General features: G+C 40.6%; 1 protein-coding gene across 3 annotated transcripts in view; it reads left to right on the plus strand.

Annotated features, from left to right (window-relative positions):
- srgap1a (SLIT-ROBO Rho GTPase activating protein 1a) overlaps positions 1 to 26,381 on the plus strand; it is an 80,436-nt gene that overhangs the window by 14,263 nt on the left and 39,792 nt on the right. For all 3 annotated transcript variants that reach the window (XM_063897991.1, XM_063897974.1, XM_063897982.1), the window contains exons 2-3: positions 14,400 to 14,595; positions 20,179 to 20,341. In XM_063897991.1, the coding sequence (XP_063754061.1) occupies positions 14,400 to 14,595; positions 20,179 to 20,341 (359 nt within the window). The remainder of the gene's footprint in view (positions 1 to 14,399; positions 14,596 to 20,178; positions 20,342 to 26,381) is intronic.

A 26,381-nucleotide genomic window follows, 5' to 3' on the forward strand; every position in this document is an offset into this window, starting at 1 on the left:
ATTTTAAGTATAACAGGTTTGAAATGTAACAGTTTCCAATAAATAACAGCCTACTCTCAGTCAGCATAAGGATTTGCTCATCTGAAGTTATAGCAAACTTAAACATAAAGACCTAAATTCTCACATGGCATATTGATCAGTGTTTGTAGCTGATCTCCCTGTTTTAATCAAACAGGGTTAAACATTCCCACAAGTGAGGGAGACAGCTAAACAGAGAAACTAGGAGGCATACTTCTGATCATCATGTGAGTCAGTTGGCTTTAACACTGCCGTTCTCCTCATTGACGGCAGCTGTCCTGATACGGCAGGTGAGAATCTGCCTCCAGTCTGATCCCCATGTCCCACTGATGGTAAGTCATCCCCTGTACACAGAGATGACCACATACCTTGTGACGTAGGTAACCTCACTGGGAACCAATTTAGAAATAGTTTCCAGTTTAGTAATTCAGTTGAGCTTGTTTCATGTGGATGATATTCAGCAGGTTTTAGCTGTGACATTTAACTAAATCTAGTCAACAGAGAAAACTCTAAATGACTAAATAGTCAGCTCTGTGAAAATGATCAGGCAGACAGACTCTGAACGTTCAGGCACTATTGAGATTTAATTTAGTACACTTTGACGTATCTCATAATGTTATAAGTGTGTTATAACTGATGTTAAAATCTCAATAACAACATTATTCTCACTCTGGAGTTTAGCAAAGGCTGTATATTTGAGTTCAGTCAACTCTATTACTCTATCCTTCCTGCCAAAGATCAGACTCTACATTCCCCAATGTGAATATGTTTACAAAAGGCTGAAGCTGTCTCCGAGTGGATTATTTCAGCTGTCACAACTCTGAGCACCAGGTGGGAAAAGATTAACTGGTTTTCCTCTGAAGATTTTGGAAGTTTCATCTTCTTGTAAAAAGTTTTCTTCGGCACTACAGTAAAGTTTGAAATCGGAGGGGAAAATACGTTCGGTTTTAAATGCCGAGATTATATTTCCCCCTGTCCCTGTTGCTACTCAAAACTACACCTGAACTGGCTTTTTTTTGTATATACATTTTTTTTGTAATCTCCTTCATGATTAGCTACCTATTGTAACATATTCAACTTACATACTATGCTCTATTACTCTGCAACATTATTTTATTAGCGAGTACAGTTTTTCACCATTGCAGTGCTGCATAACGTCTCCATTGACCTGCAATCCTCTTTCTGTTAAAATGAATTTCCCATCATTTATTCACAAGGTAATATTGAATATATGACACATGGTTGTATACATACAGAAAAGAAAACAGACAAATAACTGTTACACAAAGCACATCGCTAAACAAGCATTTATACATCCTATCAACACTAGCAGGGCTACCAGACAAGGATGCTGTGTGCTACTAACAGTATAATTTAAAGGCATTACCCCAGTAATCAATACTGCCTGTGTGTGGACACAGTGGGCTTTGTAAAAGTATTTTTAGTGAAGGCTGAATGGGCATGTGTGTGTTTGTGCGTGATGTGTACATAGACTGTGCATGACTGGACACACTTTCAGCTATGCTTTGTCTTAGCCAGCTGCTCCTTTGCAGATAATATGTTTCATCCATATTCCTCAACCTTGAAAGTAGCCATGTCCTACCTTGTCACATAAAGAGCTGAATAGGAGACTGGAGCTGATTATAAATTATGAAAGTCTCCAATAGGGATCCATCTTTGTTTTTTGTTTTTCTGTGTTTTTCCCAGAAACTCTTTGTTTTAATGTCTGGCTTAAATTGAATTTGGGGACCTTTTTTCTAAAACCTAAGCTTGAAGTGGGAGATAAGCAGGAAACGAGGGACAAGAAAGTCTACCCAAGCAACTCTCAGATTTACAGATTAGCTAAAAGAGAGCAACAGATGGAAGCCTTTGTGTCTAATCAAGAAAAGACCACATTGTTTGTTGTATAGGGACATGTGCAGTTCTGCTAACTTTCTATTGAACTCTTCCAATAATGAAACATTTTGTACATTGGAAATAAACTAAAACAGAAGGTTCTCAATCGCCTTTACTGTCGGCGTGCAGTTTGTAAAAGTTTATGCTTCCACAACAATCTTCTGTTTTTATTTGAATGTCCTTGAACAACTTTCGTATATTTCCGTCCCATAAATATGGAATATGTCGCCTTAGACTCATTTCAGAAATAATATAACCCAAACCCAGATTTCCAACTAATAGCCAGCCTTGTGCCATTTCAGCCCTTCTCTCTTTCTCCCCAGCAGGCCTGCTGCACATGTCCCTTCCTCTGGAATTGCAGGTCTGTTCTTGAATAGTAGGGTTGTTCCTTCTCGATCCCTCCAGCTCATATACTGGTTTAACCCTATCAAAGGAGCAGATACCACACACCCTGCGAATAGCTGTTTTTTGTGGCGGGGAAGGGCACAGTGAGGGGTGTTCAGTAACGAGAAGGAAAACGCACAAGCAGAGTATGATGTTTTTCTTTCCTGTTTAGTGGATATAGCACACATCACAAAGGAATGGCTGATGTTTCCCATGTGGGGGTTTGCTCTGGATACAGGGTATTTTTCACCCCTCTGATGTCGGACCTAATGTACTCCACTGTGCAAGTTTGTGGTTTGCCGTCACTCTTCTAGTCTCTGGCACACACCTGCTGGCCTGAAGTTGCCATTAATCACTGACCCAACGACAGGAAGACATGAGTAGGAATCAAAAAATATATCAATGGAGATAAATCTTTTCCCTCCTTACTGTAGGAAAATGACCACATACTCTTTATGATTTACCTTGTATTCGCTAGATATTCTCTGTTGTGGGCTTATGATCTTTTGGAAGACATATGCTCCATATGTTAACATTTCGTTGTAAGCAACCTTCCTTAATGTATCATTAAAGGAGTTGAAGTAAAGTTGCAGAGTGGACTAACTCAGATGTTTCTTTTTTTTATCAGCAAGTCTAGACACAGGCTCCGGGGATGGCACTGTTGGTTGGTCTGTCAACCTGTCTCTCCACCACTTTGGTCTACATTAAAATAACTAAACATATGTTGGATGGATCGCCTTTAAATTTGGTACACATATCCACATTTCCGAAGGCGAATCCTCACTTATTTGGTGTTCTCCAAAGCCACAAGCAGATCAAAGTTTTCACCTATCTAATGAAATATCTCAACTTCTACAGATTGGATTGGCCCAGTATTTTGGACATTCATTTGTGGTTCCAAATAATTTATCTTTATGCCAGTGGTGATTTCTTGGCTTTTCTCTGGCACAACCACCAAATGGTTGAGCATTTAAAGCCGCCACTCAGAAGTCGGATATATTCTACAGTCATAGATGGCGGCTTTTAAAGGAGGAGTGTGGATAGTCAGCATTAGCTTGGTTTTATTTTGAAATACTGCTTGCATCTCGCTGACCCCAACACATAATAATACAGTCTGTGACTACAGGACATGACTTGATTATAGCTCAAACCAGGAGCTTGCTTCTTACTTTCTATCCTTTATTATTGTAATAGTTTTGTTTCTTAAAGCCGAGGTCTGAACCTGATCCTCAGTCATTAGAACATGATTTAAGCTAATCACTGGCTAGTCGTTTTTGCTGGTATTTGTTTTCATTATGCGAACAATGAAATATTTGAGAAAGAAAAAAGTTTCCTCAATCTCTGTTGCAGTTATATGTAGAATTCATTTTAGAGAGGCGTCCAGTAAACTCTGAGGTTCACATTAACACGTTTTTTTTTTTACAGAGAATTAGTGTTTAATAAGAGTTCCGAGGATGCTTTGTCAGAAATGTCTATGGGACATGGACTAGCTCTTCTAATCTCCTCTCTGAGCCAGCGGACTGGATGTTTGCAAGCAGTCAACAACAATACTGTGGCTTCTTATTCTCTTGCATGCTGTCCTTCATTATTAACTTTTTCTCCTTTGCTTTACAATAATCTTCGATGCATGAGGCTCAGACCAAAGACATTGAACTTGTAAATTCAGGAAGCTCCTTGACTTTGAATGATGGGATGTCGTTTTCACTCGGTTCATGGGGTCAAAGTTTAGAGGAAGTTGAATGAGACACACATAACTGTATGAAAACATTGTTATTCCTGTATCTAGCTATTGCTGTTAAATGTTTAGCAAAGAAAAGGGAGGAGTGTGCCATATACATTTAATTGAAGTGTTATTGAGTTCCCAATATATTGTTTTTCTTTGGTTGTATGTTGGTTGTGGGGTCCAGCTTTGTGAGTTCCGCTGTAACTGTGTACTGTCATCTCCTCTCCCCCCTATACTTTCCACCGGTCCATTGGTGCCACGGTGTCCACATTGTGGGAACACGTTGTCAACCGAAGCCGGCAGCGGCTCTAGCTGGCTCCGGGCCATGGATCATGGTGTCCCTGCCCAGCTCTGGTGTCTCTATGTTGCTGTGTGAAAGGACAAAAGAAGAGACCTTTTAAACTAGAGGTGTGCATACTGTGAGGGAAGGCAGATGTACAAACACATCGAGGGAACAGACAGCTGGACTGAGAGGCCAACAGACAGATGGCTTAGGAAAGCAGCTATTTAGATTGTCTGGATAGAGGCAGACAGATGCATGGACAATAGAAGCAGGTAGGCAAACAGGCTGACGGCCTGAAGATAAACATGGCCAGGGATGTATCATAGTATTGAACCGTCCAGATTTGGTTTATTAGCATTATAAAGAAGAGATATTAAGTTATTGATTTTTATGTTGTTTAAACATAACATCTGCAATCATAGCTAGAGACACTTTAATATGTTTAGTCTGTCAACAAAAAACTTTAACAGTTCATTCTCAAATGTAGAGATTTGCTATTTGAAAACATTTTAAAAGGTTTAATATATTTTTTTTTATAATAATACAAATGCACTATATCGCAGCTGATAATCTGACAGGGAAGTAATAGCAGAATTGGATCGCACAACATAGCAGCGGTGTGCTATCAGAAGCACAAACCTGACCTGAGACCAAACTGTGTATGGAGGGAGACAGGTGGAGAGCAGAGGTCAGGAGATGCACAGAAGAGTCTGGAAATAAGAGAGTAGAGTTTGTTGGTGTCGGAGCGGTCATATAGACTCATCTCCCTGAAATGTAAAAGTTTGGTCTGCATACCTGCAACGAAATGTACTCCACCCCCACACAGGTGCACACACTGGCCCCTCTACCTGTTGTGTGTGTTGAGATTGTATGCAGGTGCGTGGGTGAGGAGCCACACTGTTCAACTTTTCATTTATATGATCTCTGTTTCTTTCCCGCCTCCTTAGGGCCAACAAGGAGGGAATAAATCCACAGTCTCCTTAGACACAACCCTACCTTCAAATACTTTTCACCGCAGGCCACATAACTGCTCTGCCATTCTTTAGGTTCATCTTTCAGTTTTTATTATTCAAGTCTCTGCCAGCCTTCTACATTTGTTTACTGCGAGGGGAAGTAAATATTCCTGTAGATGAAAGCTTGTGCTCCTTCCATTCCAGATGTCTCTCGCGTGACACCCTCTTTAAAAGCATTTATCTCTTCAGGTGTCGGACCGCAGAATTTCCATACTATTGTTACCCCAAACAAACATCCCAACTGTAAGAGCTGTAGGCCTGCCCAGCCAAGTATTTTGCCTGAGGTTAGTTTTGTTGAAAATGAGAGGCTTACTGTCTGCCTTGACATACAAGCTTTATTCTCTTTATCTCTCCCATCACTAATATCCCAAAACAAAAGGACAAAAGCAAGCTAGATACAAGGCGAGGTGTCAGGTTTCATTTGGTAAAATAGAAAACGTCAGTGCATATGAGGCGTAAACACTACACTGTAGTTTTCTAAACTTAAGTGCATGGTCTGGTCTTTAAATTAAAAAAAGAGTGTCTATTACTTTCTTACAGACACAAGCACCCTCAATGGTCCCTTTTTAGGGCAGAGCAGCTGGGTATGATCCAAAGATGAAGGGAAAAAAGTGGCTGAGGTCAGGCTAAGAAACTGAAAGAGATCAATGTCTTTTCATTCTCTGATACTGGAGCGACACACATCCAACCACTTCCCGTCATGAGCAGTAATTGTCCACATTATGAGCACAAATGTAGAAGTCAAGCAGCATGTCTTGGATGTCCTACCTAAATACAATTTTATTATCAAATTCCCAATCCATGCAGGCTCTCAAATGTGTAGCCCGCTTCTTTGCATAGACCAGCAGCTGTGGTCTGCTTTGATTCAGAGCAGTTACAAAAGGATTCCACTGGTGACCTAGAGCTACAGCAAAAAAAAGAAAAGAAGCAAATTGTCCATAGAAACTTTTTCAATCTGCTTCTGTTGAACAAAGGCCTTGTGACACCAATCGCTGTGAAACAGTGGAATTGCTTGTTCATTTGCACTATTTTTTTGTATTTAATTCTAGAAATGTTTTGTGCCACTTCCTCATATGACTCTCCCAAATCCATTTCTCGAGGGGGCCAATGCACAAAAAAGCACATGCAAACATGCTTTTAAAATGAATAAAAAGTTGATGATGCTGCAGGAATGATGTGAGAAGTTTCTGTGTTTCTGAAACAACCCTTTAAAAGACTAAACACAGGAACATGCATGCATTTATCTACTTATTAACACACAAGCAAAGACAAACGTAATCCAACAGCCTTACACAGGAACACATCCAGCCACATACATCTCAACAGGTCGCTCTGAAGGAGCAAACACACACAGACTGGTGTCCAGATCAAACAAAATATCTCGATGTTAGCCGGCAGCTGAGCAAACAGCTCTGCCTCTAAAGTGTGCTTACTTCTCCCAGCATTTAGCTCCTTACTCTATTTAGTTTGGATCAAAACGGTGGTCTTCACTGGCCGCTGTAATGTCAGCAGTGATTGATCTCTCTCCTGCTCGCTGCGGGCCTCTTGTCTGTGGGGGCGTCACCTTAGCAATCGTGGCTTTTGGCTCATATACCATTTGGCAGAGCTAAATCTGATTTGCAGTTATTATTACATTTCACTTATTGAAATTACACATTAAAATATTACCTTGATGATTGAAACAGACGTTGATTTAAGTGATTTTGCCCAGTCAGAACCCTGCAGACTAACATCTGTTATATTGTCTGCTGGAGTGAATTGTGTTTGAACAGTTAGCGCAGTTAGCCACCATAGCTGAGTTATTTCTGAGTCAGACTATAAAAATCAGAGCGCAGGAAGGAACCTGAGCCCTTAAGGTCTGCCGCCCACAATTTTCCCCGGCCCAAGAGAAAACACATGGACTCAGATCACCGCCACAACTGTATTTCCTGTGTGTGTTGGAATTGTCGGGAGAAGTAACAATTGAATGTGTGTGTCCACGTCAAAGGAAATCATTATTTAAGTGAGCTAATTGCAACTCATCATCGTCCTATCCTCAGCAGTAAGAACAAGGTAGCACTGACCAACAAACAAAGCTGCCAGGGCAGATAAGATGATGTTAAATGCACATCTTGTAATTCACTTCACTCGAGTAGCACCGGACTCCTATCGGATCATAAAATGTCCAGAATGACATTGGTTCAGCTCACAGTGTTAGAAAGAAGCAGAGCATTATGGGCAAGGCTCCTTTCTACTCTGGATTCTCTGGATCACTGTAGCCTACATTGGAACTCTCTCTGTGGTTTTGGAAGTGGCTAACATGTCAGTCAGATGTTGTAATGGGGACCATGTTGCCATTTCTGTATTATTTTGAGATAAAAAGCTTTTGTATGGCAGTATGCTGTGTATAGTTTGGCTGGGCTGTATGTGATCGTAAAGAATCTGTTCAGCCTTGTTGGCAGGTCTGTATTACTTCAGAGAGAGCTGGCTATTCATCCAGTGGTTACTTTGTCCCTGAACGCTTTATTTCAACCAAAATGGGGTTTTGACGTCACTCTTGAAATTGTGTATATTTTTTCTCAAAGACAGAAAAAACAAACATGTTGGTAAATAGAAAGAGACCTTAATAATAGTAATTCAATCAAGTGATGTAATAATCTCAGATAATAACCACATAGGAAACATTCCAGCAAGACAAAGAGGGTGGTAGGGTGCCACAATCTCTGACATACCAAGCACATGATGAATTTCTTGCTGGCCCACCAACATAATGAAGTCATAACAAAAGTCATCCTTCACAAGGCTACTGTGTGTTTTTTATAGCATAAGTCACTGCCCAATTGTATTGTATGTGACTGTCTGCACCGTTACTTATTGGTCGTCATGAAACAGGATGTCGAATGCAGAACCGCTTCTCATCCGGGAAACTCTTGCTCCCACGAATATGACATTACTTAAGTGACCAGTGCGCATCAACACAAGTACTAGCAAGCTACTAACAGATATGGAAATGGAGAACCGGTTCCAATTAAGAACCACTTCCCAATTCTCCGATTGAAACGTATTCTTTTGCTTTTGTCAATGCTGCCATGGTTTTCTGACAGTAGTGCATTGCAAAACATTACGTTTCATTCCCGCTGGAAGCTAGCAACAAGTGTAAGTACATTTTCATGAATAATCATTTGCTTTTAATGTCTATAAAATGATGATTTCAAGAGAGGGTGGAATCAACATCACCCCTTATGAATGTTTCTTAATTGTATCCATTATTTTCATTATGGACATACTTTTGGTCTGATCCGGTTTTACATTGTGTTCAGAGATAATAAAGCAGTTGTTTGAGGCTGAAAATCTTCTGGCCTACATTTGTACACAAAGAACATTGATGAGGAATCAATAAAAGAATCCATAAAGAGTAGGATTGATTAACAAAATCAATAATAGCATTTCTACCAATAAAATCAGATCAATTCCCATTCCTAGCTACGAATGTACTTTTAGCATACGGTCCACCATTTGCTAAGGGACTCAATGTTTTATTTTAGTTTCATAAAACGTTCTCATTCACATTATTTTGTCAATAAGCAACACCATCTAATACCAAGGCGTGATAAAGCGAAATATATACTATAGAAGTGATGTTTTCCTTACCAATTTAATTCTTGAATCCACAAGTACAATGTAAAAAAGGACTGGGGCCAAAATACGCCCTGTATAGATTTGGTACAGTTCGTAACATTTTAAATTGCAAAGAGCAGTTGTGTAGTTGTCAGTTTAAGATTCTGTCTGGTCTTTTACAGCACAAGTAGTGTAACTTAAAAGCCATCGTCTCTACCTCTATCGGTTACAGGACACTTGTCAGTGCTTGTTGTAGCAGTCCCTCAAGTGTCTCCCCATCTGGTCCAGGGCTTGGCATGCTATGCCGTGGTGATAAAACACTCCATGGCAGCTCGATGGAACAGTGGTGGTAAAGAGTCATTCACCCAGCGGGCCTTTAGTTCACATCCATCTGCCTCTCGTTAATTGAGTGGGATGAGAAGGCAGAGAGAGCTTCAGGTGGAGAGAGAAGATGTGAGATGCTAGAGGGACGTTCAGAGTGCTAATAGAAGTATATTTTACATCTGGGAATGCTGAAGAATGAGCCTCATCAGTTTACATCAGTGGGAATCTTTTGAACACTGACTGCTTGGATTGTGTTGCGAGCTTCATTGGCACAGGTGTAAGCCACATGCTGGTATAGGCTTACCTCCAACTTATTATCTCCCACATTCCTATCTACAATCCTTCCTGCATGTCTTCTCTTAATATATCATTTTAATTAACCGTTGATTGACATTTAGTTATGGAATTCTTTAATAAAGCAGAAAAAGATAATGAGTATATATGGTAGAAAAGCCCCAAACAACATGTGTACAGGCATTAGTAGGTAAACAGGACTCATCAAAAAACCAATGGAGTGTTTAGTGAGTCATCCTCAGTGGAAATTAGCAACGTGGTGGGCCTATTTCTTTGTCCAATTGGATGAAACTACTCTTTGTGTAATCTTTGCCATATGGCAAGCAATTATCAAAGAAGCGAGAACATGAATGATTACCCCGGTATAATTAGCTATGGCAGTAAGGTCTTGTTAGATTATGACAGTACTCAAAAAATGTCAGAGGAAAGCGTTCTGTGGATGCTCAGCTCCTTCTGGCATGTGATCCCACTACAGCTGTAATTAGAAGCTTGTGCTCCGTTAAAAAACTGATCAGCCATTTCGTAATTACCTCTGATGGTATTTATCCTGTCTAGTATCCAGCCTGTAGAAAAAGGAACGGACAACTCCAACATTCCCAAACCCAAGATCTGAAGCAGATGGTGGGGCTGGGCAGCCCCTTGCATCGTCCCTCCCCAGGCTTCAGCTGCTATTTCAGGTGCTGCTGATGAGCCACTCTGCACATGGAAATGCAGCCCTGGGACTGATGTGGTGCGCCTTGTCCCAGATAGCAGTTAGTGGAGACTGTAACCAAATAGAGGACTTCAGAAACTCTGAGTTTGTCTGTATGTCTTGTATACTAACAAGGAATACTCAGCAAATTATTTTTAAACACTCTGTCTCATAATAAGTTATTGATGAGTTCAAAAGTGAAAAGGATAAATCTTCCCCTCTTTGTGAGAGTTGTTTTTACTGAAGCCCAGTTACTCTCTCTGGAGGTCAACAATGTGGGTCAGTACCCATCCTGCTTGCAAGGCAGTTTATTTCACAATGGAACAGGCCTATCTGGCAAATCAGAAGCCAGTCTGAACTGCAACTTTGGACATATTTGTCACCATGAATGGGGTTATGGGAAGTATGCGATGTGGCCTCCAAAGAAGCAATTGGATAACGTCCAGATCAGAAACAAAAGGGCTTTGGTCCAGACTGATCAACACAAAGAGGCCAACAGCGCTCTGTCATTGTCCATATCGACATCATGTGCATTGGGCCACATTGACTGGATGTCCATCAGTCAGCTGGAATTGTTGCCGACAACTTTATAGGCCCTGATTTAATTCTGTAAGCAGCTATCTACTTGTGTATTTTTTGGTAGATTGTTTGTTTGCTAGCTAGACACTTGGGGTGAGAGAAGACTGACAGTCAGTTATTACATTTTGACAACAAAATACTGTTTCTTTCTATATCCTAGTGTCATTTTCTCAACCCAGTGCACAGGTGCTCTCATCTCCCCTCAGCTACCCAGTTTGAAAGGGATCACAGAGGGCTTTGATGCCTCCCTTTCACGCCCCCCCCCCACACACACCCAAATCCGTCAGCACACAGGCCTCGAAACGTGTTTACCATACAAATGACTTCAGAACGACAGGAATGCACCATGTAATAGTAGAGCAACGCTCGCTATGATAGTTAAAGGGATGTTACTTTGAAAAACTTTGGATTACAACGGTTAACGTGTCTGTCGTTCTGTAAGAAAATAGCCAGACAGCTGAGGAGGGATGCAAATGAAGCATCAGTTTGATCCAAGGGAGCAGTTTGGCTGTCCTCAACATATTGAATGTATTTGCCTTTTTACACGTGATAATGACTTTGTCCACACTTCTCTGAATAGTTCCACAGTAGTTTGGATCAGCCAATCAGCTTGCTTGATTTGCTTTTCCACGTGACATACTCTTGAGATTTGGGAGGTGTGTGTGTGTTGGATAACTTGTGATATACAGCTACCCATAAAACCCTTTTCATCTCTGCAGGTTTACTAACTGTGGTCATTAATATTGTCATAGCTGAATTTTCTCGAACTAAATCGTTTTCATAAAACATCCAAGTTTCAGGAAGCACCAAACATGTAATTTCCTCTGACAGGTGCTCGCCTTTTAACATCAATTCCTACGCACTACAGCTTCAGTAGCCAGTGTTTGACTGGGAAAATGAATGATTTAATGAGTTTCTGCGTGCAGTCATGGATGTAATTGTATTAAATGATCCAGCGCACTCCTTTGTGTCCATGCCATGGTAGCTTTGTTTTAATCCCCACATCCTCTGGAGATGGAGGCAATTGCAAGGTTTACTCATTCATCAAAAATGCCTGGTGGACTTTAATGCAGTCTCATTTAAAACCAACCTCCATCTCAGTGCTCATTGGTGGTCTCCAAGTGTTGGTGTTCTGGATGTTAAATTTTGTAGTTCCTAATTGAAGCCAGGCCTCTTCTTTGCTATTCAAATCCCATTGTCATTGTTAGTGATGTCTTTGGTTCACTGTGTTTATGTTGAATTGCTGTGATCAGCATGCATTCTCATTTAGTATTGCTGAAGTGCCCTCGTTGTTTCTTCTTTCACTTAGACACAATTCCTTGTCTCTTTCGTAGTGTCATTTCATTGGGAGTGTCAAGAGGAAGGAGCTGCTTGCAGTGCAAAAAATAATCAACAGTAGGCTGAAGGTGTATTGTTATTTATCAATACCTTATATTGATGATTAGAGCAGAGCCTTTTCAGTTTGATTACTGCATTAAGGACGTGTGCCCATATAACTCTCACCCCTCTTTGAGTGGAAGCTTTCTTATTGAGTCAGCAGTTGATTGGTCAGGAAAGAGCTTGACATACTGGACTATTGATGTTACCCCATAAAGGCCCTTAGGGATCTGTTGACTTTTTCACAAAGGCATTTGTAGCTGTCCAATTGTTTCGTGAAATGCTTATTATTGTTTCAGTCCACTTCACTTTAATATTAATGAGAGTATTCATTAAGCAGCTGGTTGGCTGGAGTATTGGTTCCCCTGGCTCTGGTTCAGTTTAGATCAAATGTTGACTAAAAAATCAGAGGTCATCATATTTTTTCCTTTATCATTATAGCTCATTAGGTGAGTGTTTTTGTTACAAACAGAGATGTACACAATCATAAAACCCCTGAAAAAAAGATTTCTAGGATTGCGTCATTTCAGTAAATCACAATTACAGAGACCCCTACACAGCAACACAAACATTACAGACAGGAAGGAAAGGAGGAAACATTGCCCAAATTACATTCTATTAGCCATGAATACAAACAAATAATGTATGTGTGCAATTGAATCTCCCTGCCAGGGACTGAAAGACAGTTTACTGGACCAAAACGATGTCAAACTAAAAGCAAAACTGAAACATTTTAACTTTCAGAAAGATGGACATTCTGGCTAAACTATTCAGGAGCTGGAAGACTGTGCATCGTAAGAAGATGGGGTTATTCCTTTATTGAATACCGTGTTATGATCATCTTCCTGAAGCCCTCATGCAATTGTTTTAATTAGAAGTTTATAGTTAAGTCACTGGTAATAAATACAGTTTTTATATTAAGGAAAAGATCAATGCCTACAAAAACATATACACGTATATAGGAACACTTTGTTGATGTTTGAATCTTTTCAAACATCAACAAATAAGGTCTATAGAGGGCATTGTCAACAAAGAAGTTGACAATGCCCTCTATAGACATTTACATATTAGTATGTGCAATATTATTACCACATCATCTGTAATGGGGACAATACAAGTCACATTAAACCGTGCCCTGAGAGAATTCACCTCGTCCTGTTCAGCTGATGTTATTACTATTATTTTTCATATTTTGTCAGTGTGCCAAGGAACATTCAGTAAGACCTTGCAGGCTTCAACTTTTTTATAATGGTGCATTGTCGTGTGAGATGTAGAAACCATTTGTGAAGGCATGTTGCAGCCTTATTGTTCTTTAACTCTGATATGAGGGATGTATCTGCGCCCTTCTCCGCTGGTGGCTCTAAATCACCTCATTAATCTGCTTCCTCTGCTGAAGATGTCTGGCCCCGGCCGCCTTCCATTAGGAGGAATCCATTATACATGGTGGCCCTGGCCAGAGAGGACACGCAGAGGAAGAGTGTGTGTGTGTGTTCGTGTGCGTGTGCGTGTGCGCGTGTTCATATGTGTGCTGGATCCCGTTGTCATGCAGGATGTACATTTAAATGAGTCGCTCTGACAGGTGTGATTCCTCAGAAAGGACCTCAGAGGGTAATTTACCTGCACATACAACTTGTTTTAGTGAGGCCTGCTGTCACCCCTCTGCTTTCATAAGTGGCTTGGGATTTCAGTCTCAGGCACTGATGAGGGTGTGTGTGTGGGTGTGTGTGTGTGTGTGTGTGTGTGTGTGTATTGGGAATCAGGCTCAATTCATCCTTAACATATTTTCAGCCCTAATGAAACACCTGAGACCAGATTTGCCAACCTCCCATCTTTAAGCATTCAGACCCGTAACGAAAGGATAACAAGCTTCATCAGGCGGTTCTTTTTTACTGATGTGTGTATCCCGTGCTGTAATAGGCCTTTGCTGATTCTTCATCTCACATGTCTTGGTAGATTTAAGCTGCATAAACCTAGTTTACTTTGCAAGAAAAGTGATCATCTTACTCTATATATTACTGATGAAAACATCCAAATGGAATCGTTTCTAGCTTGACGATGAGTTCTCCAAATTAAAACATGAACTCTTGCTCTTTAATACAGTACCTATGATTGGTTAAGAAAATGTATCCAAGTAAAGCAAAACTCTCTCTGAAAAGACCACATTTCCAGTCTTCAGATTCTGGCTCCATCTTAAACTATTTGTTCTCTTTGTCTCCTTAGAGATCCGGGCTCAGTTGGTGGAGCAGCAGAAATGTCTGGACCAGCAGACGGAGATGCGGGTCCAGCTGCTGCAGGACCTGCAGGACTTCTTCAGGAAGAAGTCAGAGATTGAGATGGAGTACTCCAGAAACCTGGAGAAACTGGCCGAACGCTTCATGGCAAAGACTCGCAGCACCAAGGATCACCAGCAGTACAAGTGAGGAATCGCTGTCTTAGAGTTTGTCTGTTCTCAATCTGGGTTTATTTACGGGCCCCAGAATACACTTTGTGATTCCAAATGATTATCATTCTTAGCCTGCTTGCCTAATTTCTAAAAGAACAGTTGTTTTATTGAGGCAGCCAGATTGGAGTCATACTGAAATAAATGTTGTAATGTTGATACCATCTCTTTGTTCTGATGGGATTATTATGCTGATGAGTTCTATCAATCATCATTATTTATTCAACGTAGGTTAAATGAGGATAGAAAAGTAGTTCACAGGTGACACTTATTTCTTTGCAAACATCATATGCTCAGAAAGTCTAGTGCCTGACTGCTTTTCCCCCCCTGGTTCCTATCTTTATCTCTTCAGCAGAAGAAATGTTTGACAAAAAAAAACGATTATTTGTTATGCAATGTTTTCATTACCGCCTGTTTCTTTGTAATGTATCTTTCAACTTGAACACAATTAAATATATGTGAAGGGTTATACTGTATTTTTAGAAAATATTTGGACCAAATATTAAAGGATATTTTGTTTGGATAGCACTTAAAACTTGTAGATAAATGAAATATTTGTCAACAGCTACAAGAAGTGGAAGAAGAAACTCGATATAGGATTAGATTTGTCTTCGTGTTATTTAGAGTTAACCTGGCTAATTCAAAAATCTAATGAATTGCGATTCTTCATCAGACTGTTTACAGGAGGCTTGTCTCCCTGCCTCTCCACCTTTCTCCCTATAACTTGTTACCGTGCATCGCAGTTTGACTCGGAGCCTTTTTTAAAGATCTTGACACAGTTAAGCCTGCTGTAGTTTTTGGCCATATTACACTCTGCTCATGGAAAAAGCAGACATTAGCATATTGTTTGAACCTGCGGTGAGAACGAAAATAAATCCCATGTTTGTCCTCGCCGTCTGCAAATAGCGAGTCCTCTCTGTCTGAAGCTGCAATGGCTCTAGCAGCTGTGTGTGCCCATGTCTGTGACGGTTGACTTTGGTATGGCGCTCTGTGGTTTCATCGCGTGATGCACAGTCCGGTCACTTCATTCACAGGGTGAATGTTTGGCAAGTGCCTAAGGGCATATTTTTCAAGTAAATACAAGATGTCTGAATAAAATAAAGACCTTCCTGTGGGTTTTAAATCATTTAGCCTGTATTTTTGTATTCACATAAACACTACATGTACAGTAAGGCTTTTATGCTCTCCACATTCTCTAGGTTGCTTTCATTGGATACACATGTGTTGTGAAAAACTTAAGCCAGTAGTCAAATGACAGGTCAGCTATGCGGAGTTGCAAAATGCAGTAGTAGCATTAAAATGACCTGCTAAATCTGCGGGTAATTAGTCTAGACAAGCTGCGTTCAAAAGGGTGCCACTGCTAAAGCTGTCAGTGGTGCTGCGTGCTTTAATCTGGTTTGAATACCTGATGTGGGGACAAGTTGACAAGATGGCGTACAAGCAGTTATAACTGCATTCATGTACACAATGTGTGAACTAGTTTGCTTGTTACACTGAAGCAAGCGGCAACCTCTGTTAGCGATGCCATCCGAACCAAAAGGATACTGGGTAAGCAGATCCAAGTCAAATTTCTGAAACTGGGATGACACTTGTTTTTGTTACCACAGCAGGAACCATATGAACTGTAGATTTTGAATTTTGGCTCAAGACTAAACAACGGGTTTAAATCTAAAATGAGCCACTCAACTCATTATTTATAATGCTACATCTTAAACAACACACATCCATACTGATATCGACAGGAGGCCAGATAACTAGTGGTAGCCGTTAGCCGTAAGCAGCTGGTGTTTAGACCGGGATCCTCTACAAGAGCGAGATGCAGTTATTGTTGTCGGAAAGCACAGATGTGGTGCCACCTGTGGGAGGATGCCTCAGCTCACTTCCACAGAGGAATCCATCTTTCTTCAGCAAAGTGCTCACTGTTGAGCTGTTGTTCTGCATACACATATTTATGTAATTTTATTGCACTAGCTCCTCTAGGTTTTTGTGATTTGTAAGAATCATACATTACTGCCTGTCATTTTATGAAATGTCATTGCAACACTAAGAAGCAGCTGAAGGTTAGCTTTACATGCTAAAAGTCATAGTCTGCACTTAGGTGTGAAAAAGCTTGCATAACACATGCTGTTCAACATGGTGTACTATTGTGTTGTAAGTGGCAACATGTACGTTTGAAACAGTTTGAGCTTATAGCTTCGAGTTGATCAAGCAGAAAAGAGTATGATGTGTTTACTAGTGACTTTGGAAGATATATCAATGGGTTAAAGACATAAAATGGCTGTTAAAAAGTTAAATTCTACTCTTTTCTCATTTATCCTTGCTGTAACAAAAAACAACAGACCAAGATTAGTTTGTGCAGCCCACAGCGGCTGTCTGTGGGAGAGCCTTTCCCTGCCCCGTCCATTTATATTTCAACAGCTGTTTGCAGAACACACACATACACACAAATGAAAGAGTATGGGCAAACATTCTTCTTTATCTTTCTTGGTTTTTTTTAAACACAAGCTCATGCACACAGCCAGATACAGTATTATGCAAAGTTTGTTCAAGGAGGGTCATGGAGATGGTGAGAAGGGAAATCATTGAATTATTTATAATGCAAAAGCCACAGCTGGGATCATCTTAAATAGGCGGCTTTTATTCAGATTTAAGTGTCTGGTTAAGGGACTTCCTCTCTTTGTCTGTGAGGATAAAAAGAAGGTGTAGAACATGCTGTGGCGGCATATTCCTTCAGACATTTCCATCCGCGGCCTATTCAGCTGCAAAGAATAAAGTTGGACAAAGTTTATCATTTGTTATCGACATAACGGTTTGACTAGACTTTTGAATTAGGCTGTTGCGCCCTGTTGCATGCTTTTTCAAATTCAAACACCACCCTTCTGTCTCATGATAGCTTTGTTTCAATTCGGACATACAGTGATCACTTTGGTGAAAGCAGGTCACTGTGCTGCAGTCATAAAAGCCGCCGCTGCAGTTTAATAATGAAAGATGTTATCAGTTTGGCACTGGAGGACTTTGCCGTTTTCCGTTTGATGCTGATAAGGGCTCCTGTTTCAATACCCTGCATACTGAAGTGGTAATGCTCCTTCATTGTCAGCGTCCTGCTACTGTATGAGGTTTGTTGACGTTGACTCTGGAGATCCTGGATAGACTGCATGAATAGGCAGAACACACATAAACACACATTGATAGGAGCCATTACGTTTCTAATGAGCTCTTGTTTTTTATACACCCCCTCCTCAAAGCCTGTCTTGAACATTCGTTTCCACTTCCAAACCTATGTTGCAGGCCTTCAGGGTCACGCATATCTGTCTGTGTTTGTCTGACCCACTTCCTCCCCTTGCTGAGGGGGGAAACGATGACATTGAGAGATTTTCCTGCCATTATGTGGAGTGAGCAACCCGAGAGGTCATTTTGTCGTCACAGCCCGTCAGTCCCCTCCCCCTTTTTTTCTCTCTTCTCTTGATTGCAGAAGTATAATCTAGCAAATCAGCCCAATAACAAACATACACAGTACTTTGACAAGTGTTGATGTATTGGGAGCGATTCGGTATTTCAAAGTCCTCCCCTAAAGTTCAGTTGGCTAACTGCTTTGGGTGGCAGATTTTTGGTTTATTTGATCGTTTGAAATGATTTTATGTGAAGGAAATCAGTCTAGGCAATTCAAGTCCTATAGCTAAACCTGCCATTACCTGTGCTGTTTTACATCCCATTATCTTCATATTATCTTTATTTCTCCACATCTGTGACACAATGGTCCCATGTTCACAGATGGATCATGCTATGTGAACCTAGTAGGTTAATTTATTCACTTTTGCAAGGGCTCATGTCATGCGATGTCCAGCTTCCTCTCAGTGGCCACTTGGACATTATGCATCCTCTGCACATGCAAAAGTGAGCATGAATTATTCAACACAGACACATGCACACACACGTGTTGCCCTCGTGCAACTAGATTCAGTGCCATAGAATGGAAGTATTGCACTCTGCTGATACATAATGCAGAAAGGATTTATAGTAATTGCTCTTTGACAAAGTGTGAGTGTGAGTGTGTATGAGATGCTCTGTCCAGCGGTCCTAGCTCTGGGACTGCATCATATATTTTTCTCTTTTCCTAGCTTTCTCATTTTGCACATGTCCTTTAGCTCAGACATGTGGTATCAATACACCACTCCTCTCTTAGCTGATTTTTTTCACCATCTTCCTGGTGTCTTTGATAATTGTCTGTGCTCTCAAATGTTCTCGGATGTTTTCCATGTCAGCGTGTTTAGCTCTGCCTTTATCAAAAGAAGTTTGCTTCCTGTTTTCGCAGAGACTCGGGAAACATTTCAGCTGGTTGGAATGTTTGTATGAGTTATTCATTTAGAGAAGTGCTTTGTTTTTCTGCTCTTGCAGCAGATGTTGAGCCAGAGGTGGATGCTAGTTCAGGGCTAGGTCGCTTAACAGTAAGAGCAGAGTTTCACCTGTTGTGATGACAAGTGCTAACTGTCTAACAAACTGACACTGTGACTGGAGAGCAGAGGCGAGTCTACATATGGTTCCTGCAAGGCTTGACCCCCAGACCCAACCTCAAACTCTTCTCTGAATTACACATTCATATTCTGTGCTGCATCTAGCAGGGAGGAGGAATGTTACAGGTTAACCCAGAGGAAGTCAGCCTGCAGGCCAGTGCTTATGCAGGGCCCCTGCCTGCTCTGGCCTGGACAATGTCCTTCAGTTAGCGTGGAAGCAGCCGGCACACAGCACAGGAAACAGCTCTCCGCCTCTACTATTTCACTCTCTTTTTCACTCAGATCACAATCTTTCCCCTTTGCTGTGACTTTTCTTTCCTCGCTTGTCTGTCTTCTGCTGTCACAGTTAATGCGTGTTTCGACTTTTCAACTTCACTTGAAAAATACATGCAGGCTTCTTCAACGTCACTCCGCTAAGTGTATTTAAAGCCTGTGGCGCACTCTTCCCTGGTTTGTATGAAGTCGGCCTGGCTAAGAGCATTGCAAGAGCTCTGCCCCAGAAATGTCACTGATACAAAGTGTTTCCAGCTCAACTGGGAAGTCCGTGTAATATATAGGGAGCTTTATCAGGCCCAGAACCAGCAGTATGTGGGACATTTAGCACCAAGGGAGACCTGTGACGCATCTCGCTTCTGCTTTTGTACCAGACCCGGGTGCGCTAGAGCTAGTCGAGGAACTGCCACTGTCTGCTTGTTAAAAAGACAAATATTGTCTCCAGAAATTGGGTTTGAGACATTGACATCGATACAGACACACAGGAAAATGTTGAAATAAAACCACAAACACATACAGGTGATATGGCATGGGCTTTCAGTCTATGACCACGTGTGTTCTTGTTAATTAATGCTCTACACATGTGTCCTAACAAATAGCAAAAGGCTGAGTCATCAAGGCATTCAATAAAAACAATTCTTCCCTACACTGACCTGTCCTTTTCCCAATTCCTATTTTGTTACATGTAGTAAATGACACCATGGTATTCCTTTTGCCACATTGATTTTTTTAGACAGCTGATCTGACACTGAACTGTTTTCCCTGGTTTATTTAGGAAAGACCAGAACCTGCTGTCCCCGGTCAACTGCTGGTATCTGCTGCTGAATCAGGTGAGGAGGGAGAGTAAGGACCACGCCACGCTGAGCGACATCTACCTCAACAACGTCATCATGAGGTTCATGCAGATCAGCGAGGACTCCACACGGCTACTCAAGAAGGTAAGGACAATACTTCGGGTTTGATCATACTAAAGCAGAATAAACAGAATTGCTTGTTGGTAATAATGATCGAACATAGAGTTTTGTCTTTTGAGAGTTTTATTAAAAGGGTCTTTAGATGTCTAGGTTGAAAGGGAATCCCAAATATGTAACAGACTGAAAATAAATCGGAATATATTGATTAAATAGCTGACAAAAAAAAAAATGCAGCACCATCTTTGCATTCAAAGAACTGTTACTATGTTTACTTTGTTCACCTATTGGAACTCACTCATTGTTCTGGTCTAATGTGTGGTACATTCTTAAACACTGTTGAGATGCTGCTCTTACGTATGTCTCATTCACCATTTTCCTGGCACTTTTATGCCCCTTAGGCCTCCTTTCAGTTCAAACTTCCCTCACTTGTTCTTGTTTATTTTTGTTGTACTTTCTACTGTACTGATCCTTTGATCTCTACCAGAGGAGGTCAGATGTGATTCTCCTTTGATCAACAAAACAAATGTTGGACCCCACTGCTAACACAGTCCAGATTTTTCTGGAGGCGGTCAAACGGGGCAGTTGTGTCTCCAGTAACTCATGTGACATAAACAGTCTTTCACTTTCAATGAACTCATTTATTTGACAGCAGAGTATATATAGTTGCATGACAAGAAACGTACAGTTTATAATAATAATCTCTGCATTTGATGGGATGAAAGTCAGACTCCTGTGGTTCAGTTTTGTAATTAGAGTAATGCTCGGGAACCTCGGTCACCACAGTTTCAGATCAGTATGCCTCCGCTCCCCTGTCTGAGGACTGTGGCTTCATGGCTGAAACCGGGCCTCTGCTGCCTTTTTTAACCACAAAGACGACAACTCCCTAGAAGATTATGAGCTCCTATGCTGCAAGAGTCACATGAACTCACCACAGGACAAAATTACAAAGTGGCCTTTCTTCAGAGGAGCGCCTTTGTGTCAGTTAAAGCTTGTGAAACTGTTTTTTCTACCTTTCTCTTTCTTGTTTTTTTTTTTGCTCCACCTGACTGCAAAACCTGACTATCTATCATCCAGATTTTAAAAAGTGAGGCTCCTTTTTTTGTTCTTGAAGTTATTAACATCCCTTGATGTTCGTGGTTTGATCTGATTGTATCGGGGCGTGGTCTTTACATTCTCAACCATACCCCCAACACACAAACAGGAAGCCACTGCAGTCATTTCCTTTTGCTAGGGTTTAAAGGCTCATGATTTTACTAATGTGGCAGAATTTGAAGCAGACAGTCATTTTTCACAAGTTACAATTGTTGCCTCCCCCGACTCAAAACACTTTGATGATTATAATGATATCATGATTTCAATTCTTTCTTAAGAATCTTCTCACAATCATCAGGGCCAAGTAGGAAACCTGTTTTATTTTTAACTTTATTAAAAAATCTGCAACTTTTAATTGAAACCCTTCCATGTTTTCTGACCTAATGATTTCCAATAATTGCAGGATTGCATCACTACCAGGGTTTTGTCTAAGCCCAGTAACAGGGAGGCTGCGCCCTCTTACTTTCGGAGTGCGCCCTCATACCAAAATACAGATTTTCCCCGTAAAATTTTAGAGTGATGCCAGAAAACAATATTTCTGTTCTTCAAAAGCAGCATAATTACTCAAAAAGTATGAAAACTGTGTCCAGTAGACCATCAGACAGCATAGACAGCGTTGTTTTTGCGGAGCTCTGACGTTGTGTTCTTGCAATAAGTTACATATCTTATATACAAGATCAGCGCCACAGTATTGCACTCTACCTATATTTTTCTAGAAAAACCCCTGACTACACTGGACAAGTATCAACCTCTTTATAGGATTTTAGTGTTTTTTCTCCTATATTCATGTCTGCATCATTAATGCTGTGGAATTTCCAAAGCCCTACCACTCTGTCTGATAGCTGTCCCTTTTAAAGTTTGTAATGCAGTTTCCCAGTGGATCCAGGTGACATTGTGCAGACTGATGGGAGGTTCTGTTTCTTTAGAGACCCGAGACTCGGCTCGCCCTCTAATTAAAGCTTCCTTCAGCCTTTGATCTCAGCAGAGCTTCAGTAACGAGACACAAACAACAGAGAAGTCCCCCATGTTACGTGGCCTCCCTAACTGCTTCGAGGAGACAGCTGTACTGTTGTCATCATTCCAGCACATCAAAGACCCGTGCTTTTATTTTCTTGTATGTTCAGGTCGCATGCTGAGAGCAACAGCAGAGAACGACCCCTGAGTAGCCCCGGCTTCTTCGTCAACATCCTCCGTTTAACCCGTTTGGCAATTGTTTCTTCAGTGCTGCTTTGCGGTCACTTTATAAAAATAAGCCACAGCCAGAAAATATTTTAGAAACAACCTCTTTTTGTTTGACTACATGACTGAAATATTAGACTTCTCTTCTTTTATGCTTGTGTAGGTCTTCTCACATGTATTCAGTTTTCATTATTCATACAACCATCTCTTTGTTTTACTCTGCTCTGTTTTATTTATGGAAGTCACGTTCTGTGTCTACACGGTGGAGATCCCGAAGCCTGAGGCAGTCTTGAACTTTTTCTCAGGCAAAGCATGTGCTGGAGAGTGTTTAATTCACAGAAGGCCTTATAAGCCACTGGTGTAAATTATAAAGTTAATGATATAATTCCATTTAGCAGCTTAGCGTTAGGCGTCCTTGAAAGTTCATGCTGACTAACTGCTACAATGTCATGGTGTATAGGGACAATTGAATGGAACAAACCTTTGCTAATGTTGTTTGTCTTTCCTTCTAGGACAAGACAAAATGTATGCTTTGAGAAAAGGTGTTACTGTGTGTTCACACATTAAACCTGCTTCAACATTGTGAAAAATACACCTATTTGTCTAATCAAAATGAATAACATGTCTGTGCTTTGAGTGCAGAGCCGTAGTCAGGATGTGGTTTGTCAATTTAAGATTAGGACTAGGAGGGGAGGAAACCGCTAGCTTATTCCTGTCAAAAGTGAAAAAATGTCACTTGTTTGTTTAACCTGTACATTTAAAAAAATGTAATACACGTCAGTCTCTGGTTTTAGAGGGAAGTTTGTGATAGTTATTGCTTGCTAAAGAGGAGCCATTACAGTAGAGTGCACATCCTTCCAAAGTGTTTTTCTCACAGTGGGGCTGCCAGGTTTTGTGCCCTTTTGTCTAAACCAAAACCTGCTCAATGACTGAATGTGGCAACCTTTGCCATAGCAAAAGATTATTCAAAGAAAGGTTTACCGAAGAATAAACTTTGGAACTCAACCTAAAACAAAAATAACTCTCGTTCACTTATTTGTTCAAACGTGGTTCAAACAAACAGGATATATTGTTTAAAGAAAACAGCAGATTAAGGGTTGTTTGTTGTTGTACATAGCCATGATAATCTATATGCTAAACTAAGGACTACGGTTAGGTCAGCAGTGCAATAAAAAGGAACTAATGTTGATCTGTTTATATCACTCTTATTATTAACGTTTCCTAACTATTATTATAGGATTAAAATGGAATCTATAACATTTAGTAAAAGCTTTTTTAAATTTATCATCAACTAGCTAACACTGTCTATGTTGCCGAAGCGACTGTGTTTTAGTGAAAAGGCACTCATAGCTTTGCTTTGCTCCACACATGCACAGGCCCAGCCCGCAGGGTACACAACTGCAATCTCTATACCATGATTAATGTCAGTGGCAATATGAAACCCACCACTCCCCAAAGGCTGGTTTCTCCTCTCTGAGTTTTTTCATCTTTTTAATGTGGTTGGAATACAGATGGTATGAGTTTTTTCAATGAATTAGACCCAATGGGAAGCCCCCCTAACAGAGATGTCTTTAAAATGAAAGAGGGTAAGTTTAGCAAATTAAATCAACGTCATCAATTGCACAACACAGCGTTTAGTGAACAGCCCTTATTGCTTGTAATTTAAAGTACACAATATATGTGTGTGTTGCATTTAGCTACACTTTAAAAGAGATAATTTCACAGATTTCTTTAAAGAATTGTGTTAGGTGTAGGTTTTCAGGGGAAGGCGCTCTGAGTGAAATGCCCTGTTACTTTTCATCTCAGTCCTTACACACACATACACACTCACAGCTCATGTGATCCCTGAGAAGGCTTTTCATTGAGCTCTGGATCACTTCCCAGCCTTTTCAATGGAGAAGAGCTGACAAGTGTTGAATGTGACAGATAGTCAAAGGTTCTGTCCTCTAAACTGAAGATTGCTAATGGGTTTTCCCACAGGAGAAGGCCTGTGTCTTTATGATCCTTTATGATATGCAATGCACTTTTGTCAAACTGTCATGTTTTGTGAAATACAAATATGGATCTAATATTAAATCAACGGCTAGATCATCATCTAGTTAACCAAAGATTTAAGTGAGGCCAGAAAGATCTGTTTTTTCGGCTTTGAAGTCGGCGGCGCTGCGTTGGAAACACGAAAAAAACGATCTTTATTGGCTCCAACTCTGGCTCTGGCTCTGGGTTGGTGAAAAAGCAGCCTAAGTCATTTTTTGTGGCTCTCTTATCTACACGCTGTTCTCCAACATGCCTGATTGGACTCTTGCCAAGTGCTGGTGATTATCTTGGCTTACACACAGTTTGCACTCCGGTTAAGTAAGAGCTACCAATCAGGGAAGTGGCAGTAAGGTGATGGTTGGGAAGATGTTGCCAATCAAACGAGAACCAGCATTACGCTCTAATTTAAGTCACCATCATGGCATCCTGTAACTAAGTGTGATCCTCTTTGCTGTTTATTCGTATTCTAGTACATTGTGCACCTTTACCTGTTCTTGTGAAGTGCATTAGTGAGAGTTTGTATTAGTGTTATTATGCATTAGAAAAAACATGCTTGGGGAGTCACCTGGATCAGTAGGGTGTGTGACCTCAATAGGGCTGCTTGTCTCCAACACCCATGAGGCAAGACGTTTGCAAAGTCACAGTGTGTGTGACTCATCTTATCTCAGGAAATATAGGAAATCCAATACATTGCTCTGCGTAGGGTATTATTGCCATGAACAATGGCATGTGCAAATGCATGCAATGTTGTTTGTTTTAGCATACCCATGTGTATGCATTGAACACTAAAGCTAATAACTGAATATTGAGTGCTCATACATCGTGGTTGCCATAAAGTGCAACCATGATTTATAAATGCTCTATAGTGCATATTTTACAAAGCTTACACTATTCAACAATACCTTTTTAAGTCTAACAATTAACTTTGTACAATGTAAAGACATTTTCATTCACAGTTTCTCCAACCTTTAAGCAGTAGTTGTGTTTATTGTAAACAAACAAAAGTTACATTTAGGTTCAGTATTTCTCACAAATCACATTTTGCGTTTCCGTTTGGACAAGCAAGTGTGTGTGTTCCTCAATAAACAAATAGAAAAAGTCTAAATGGAAAACTTAAACCTGCATTTCTAATGGAGGCTTGCACTCTTCTTTCTTGCCTTCTTTGCTGCATTCCTTGAATTTCTTGTGTATTGTGTTGCCTGTCTGTTTTGCCCACCTGAAGGGAAACATTAAATCAAGTACCCACTCATACAAAAATAAATCCATAGCGCTACTTTTGGAGAAAAACTCCACAACATATCTTTTAAAATGTTTTATTGCAGTAGCTATAGTTTTAGTTCATTCTGATCATCATTGACCTTTAAAAATGCAATGCACTCCATACTTGATCAGAAGTGCATCACTACTCTATCCCACTACACCCGGTCGTTCAATACCCTCACAGAACCTTCTTTCCGCCTTTTGCTGAGAGAGGCTCCCAAAATGAGATTTGTCTAGGCATAATTGGGTTAAAGAAAGACCTGGAGTGCGGTGCGGGGGCTGTAACATCATCCAGGTAGCAGAGCGTAGTATCAATTGTAGAGAAATTTCATTGTCATGACTCACAGAATGTGTGTCAGTGTGAAGGAAATATGGGAGCTCTGCTGTCAAATTAATAGTGAAAACCCCTTTAAATCCATCACAGCAATACTGTTAAACTGTATCCGGCAACCGAGAGGTGCATTAATGTGGGCGTGTGTGTGTGTGTGTGTGTGTGTAT

The sequence above is a fragment of the Eleginops maclovinus genome, chromosome 2, assembly GCF_036324505.1.
Source record: "Eleginops maclovinus isolate JMC-PN-2008 ecotype Puerto Natales chromosome 2, JC_Emac_rtc_rv5, whole genome shotgun sequence".
Lineage (NCBI taxonomy): Eukaryota > Metazoa > Chordata > Actinopteri > Perciformes > Eleginopidae > Eleginops > Eleginops maclovinus.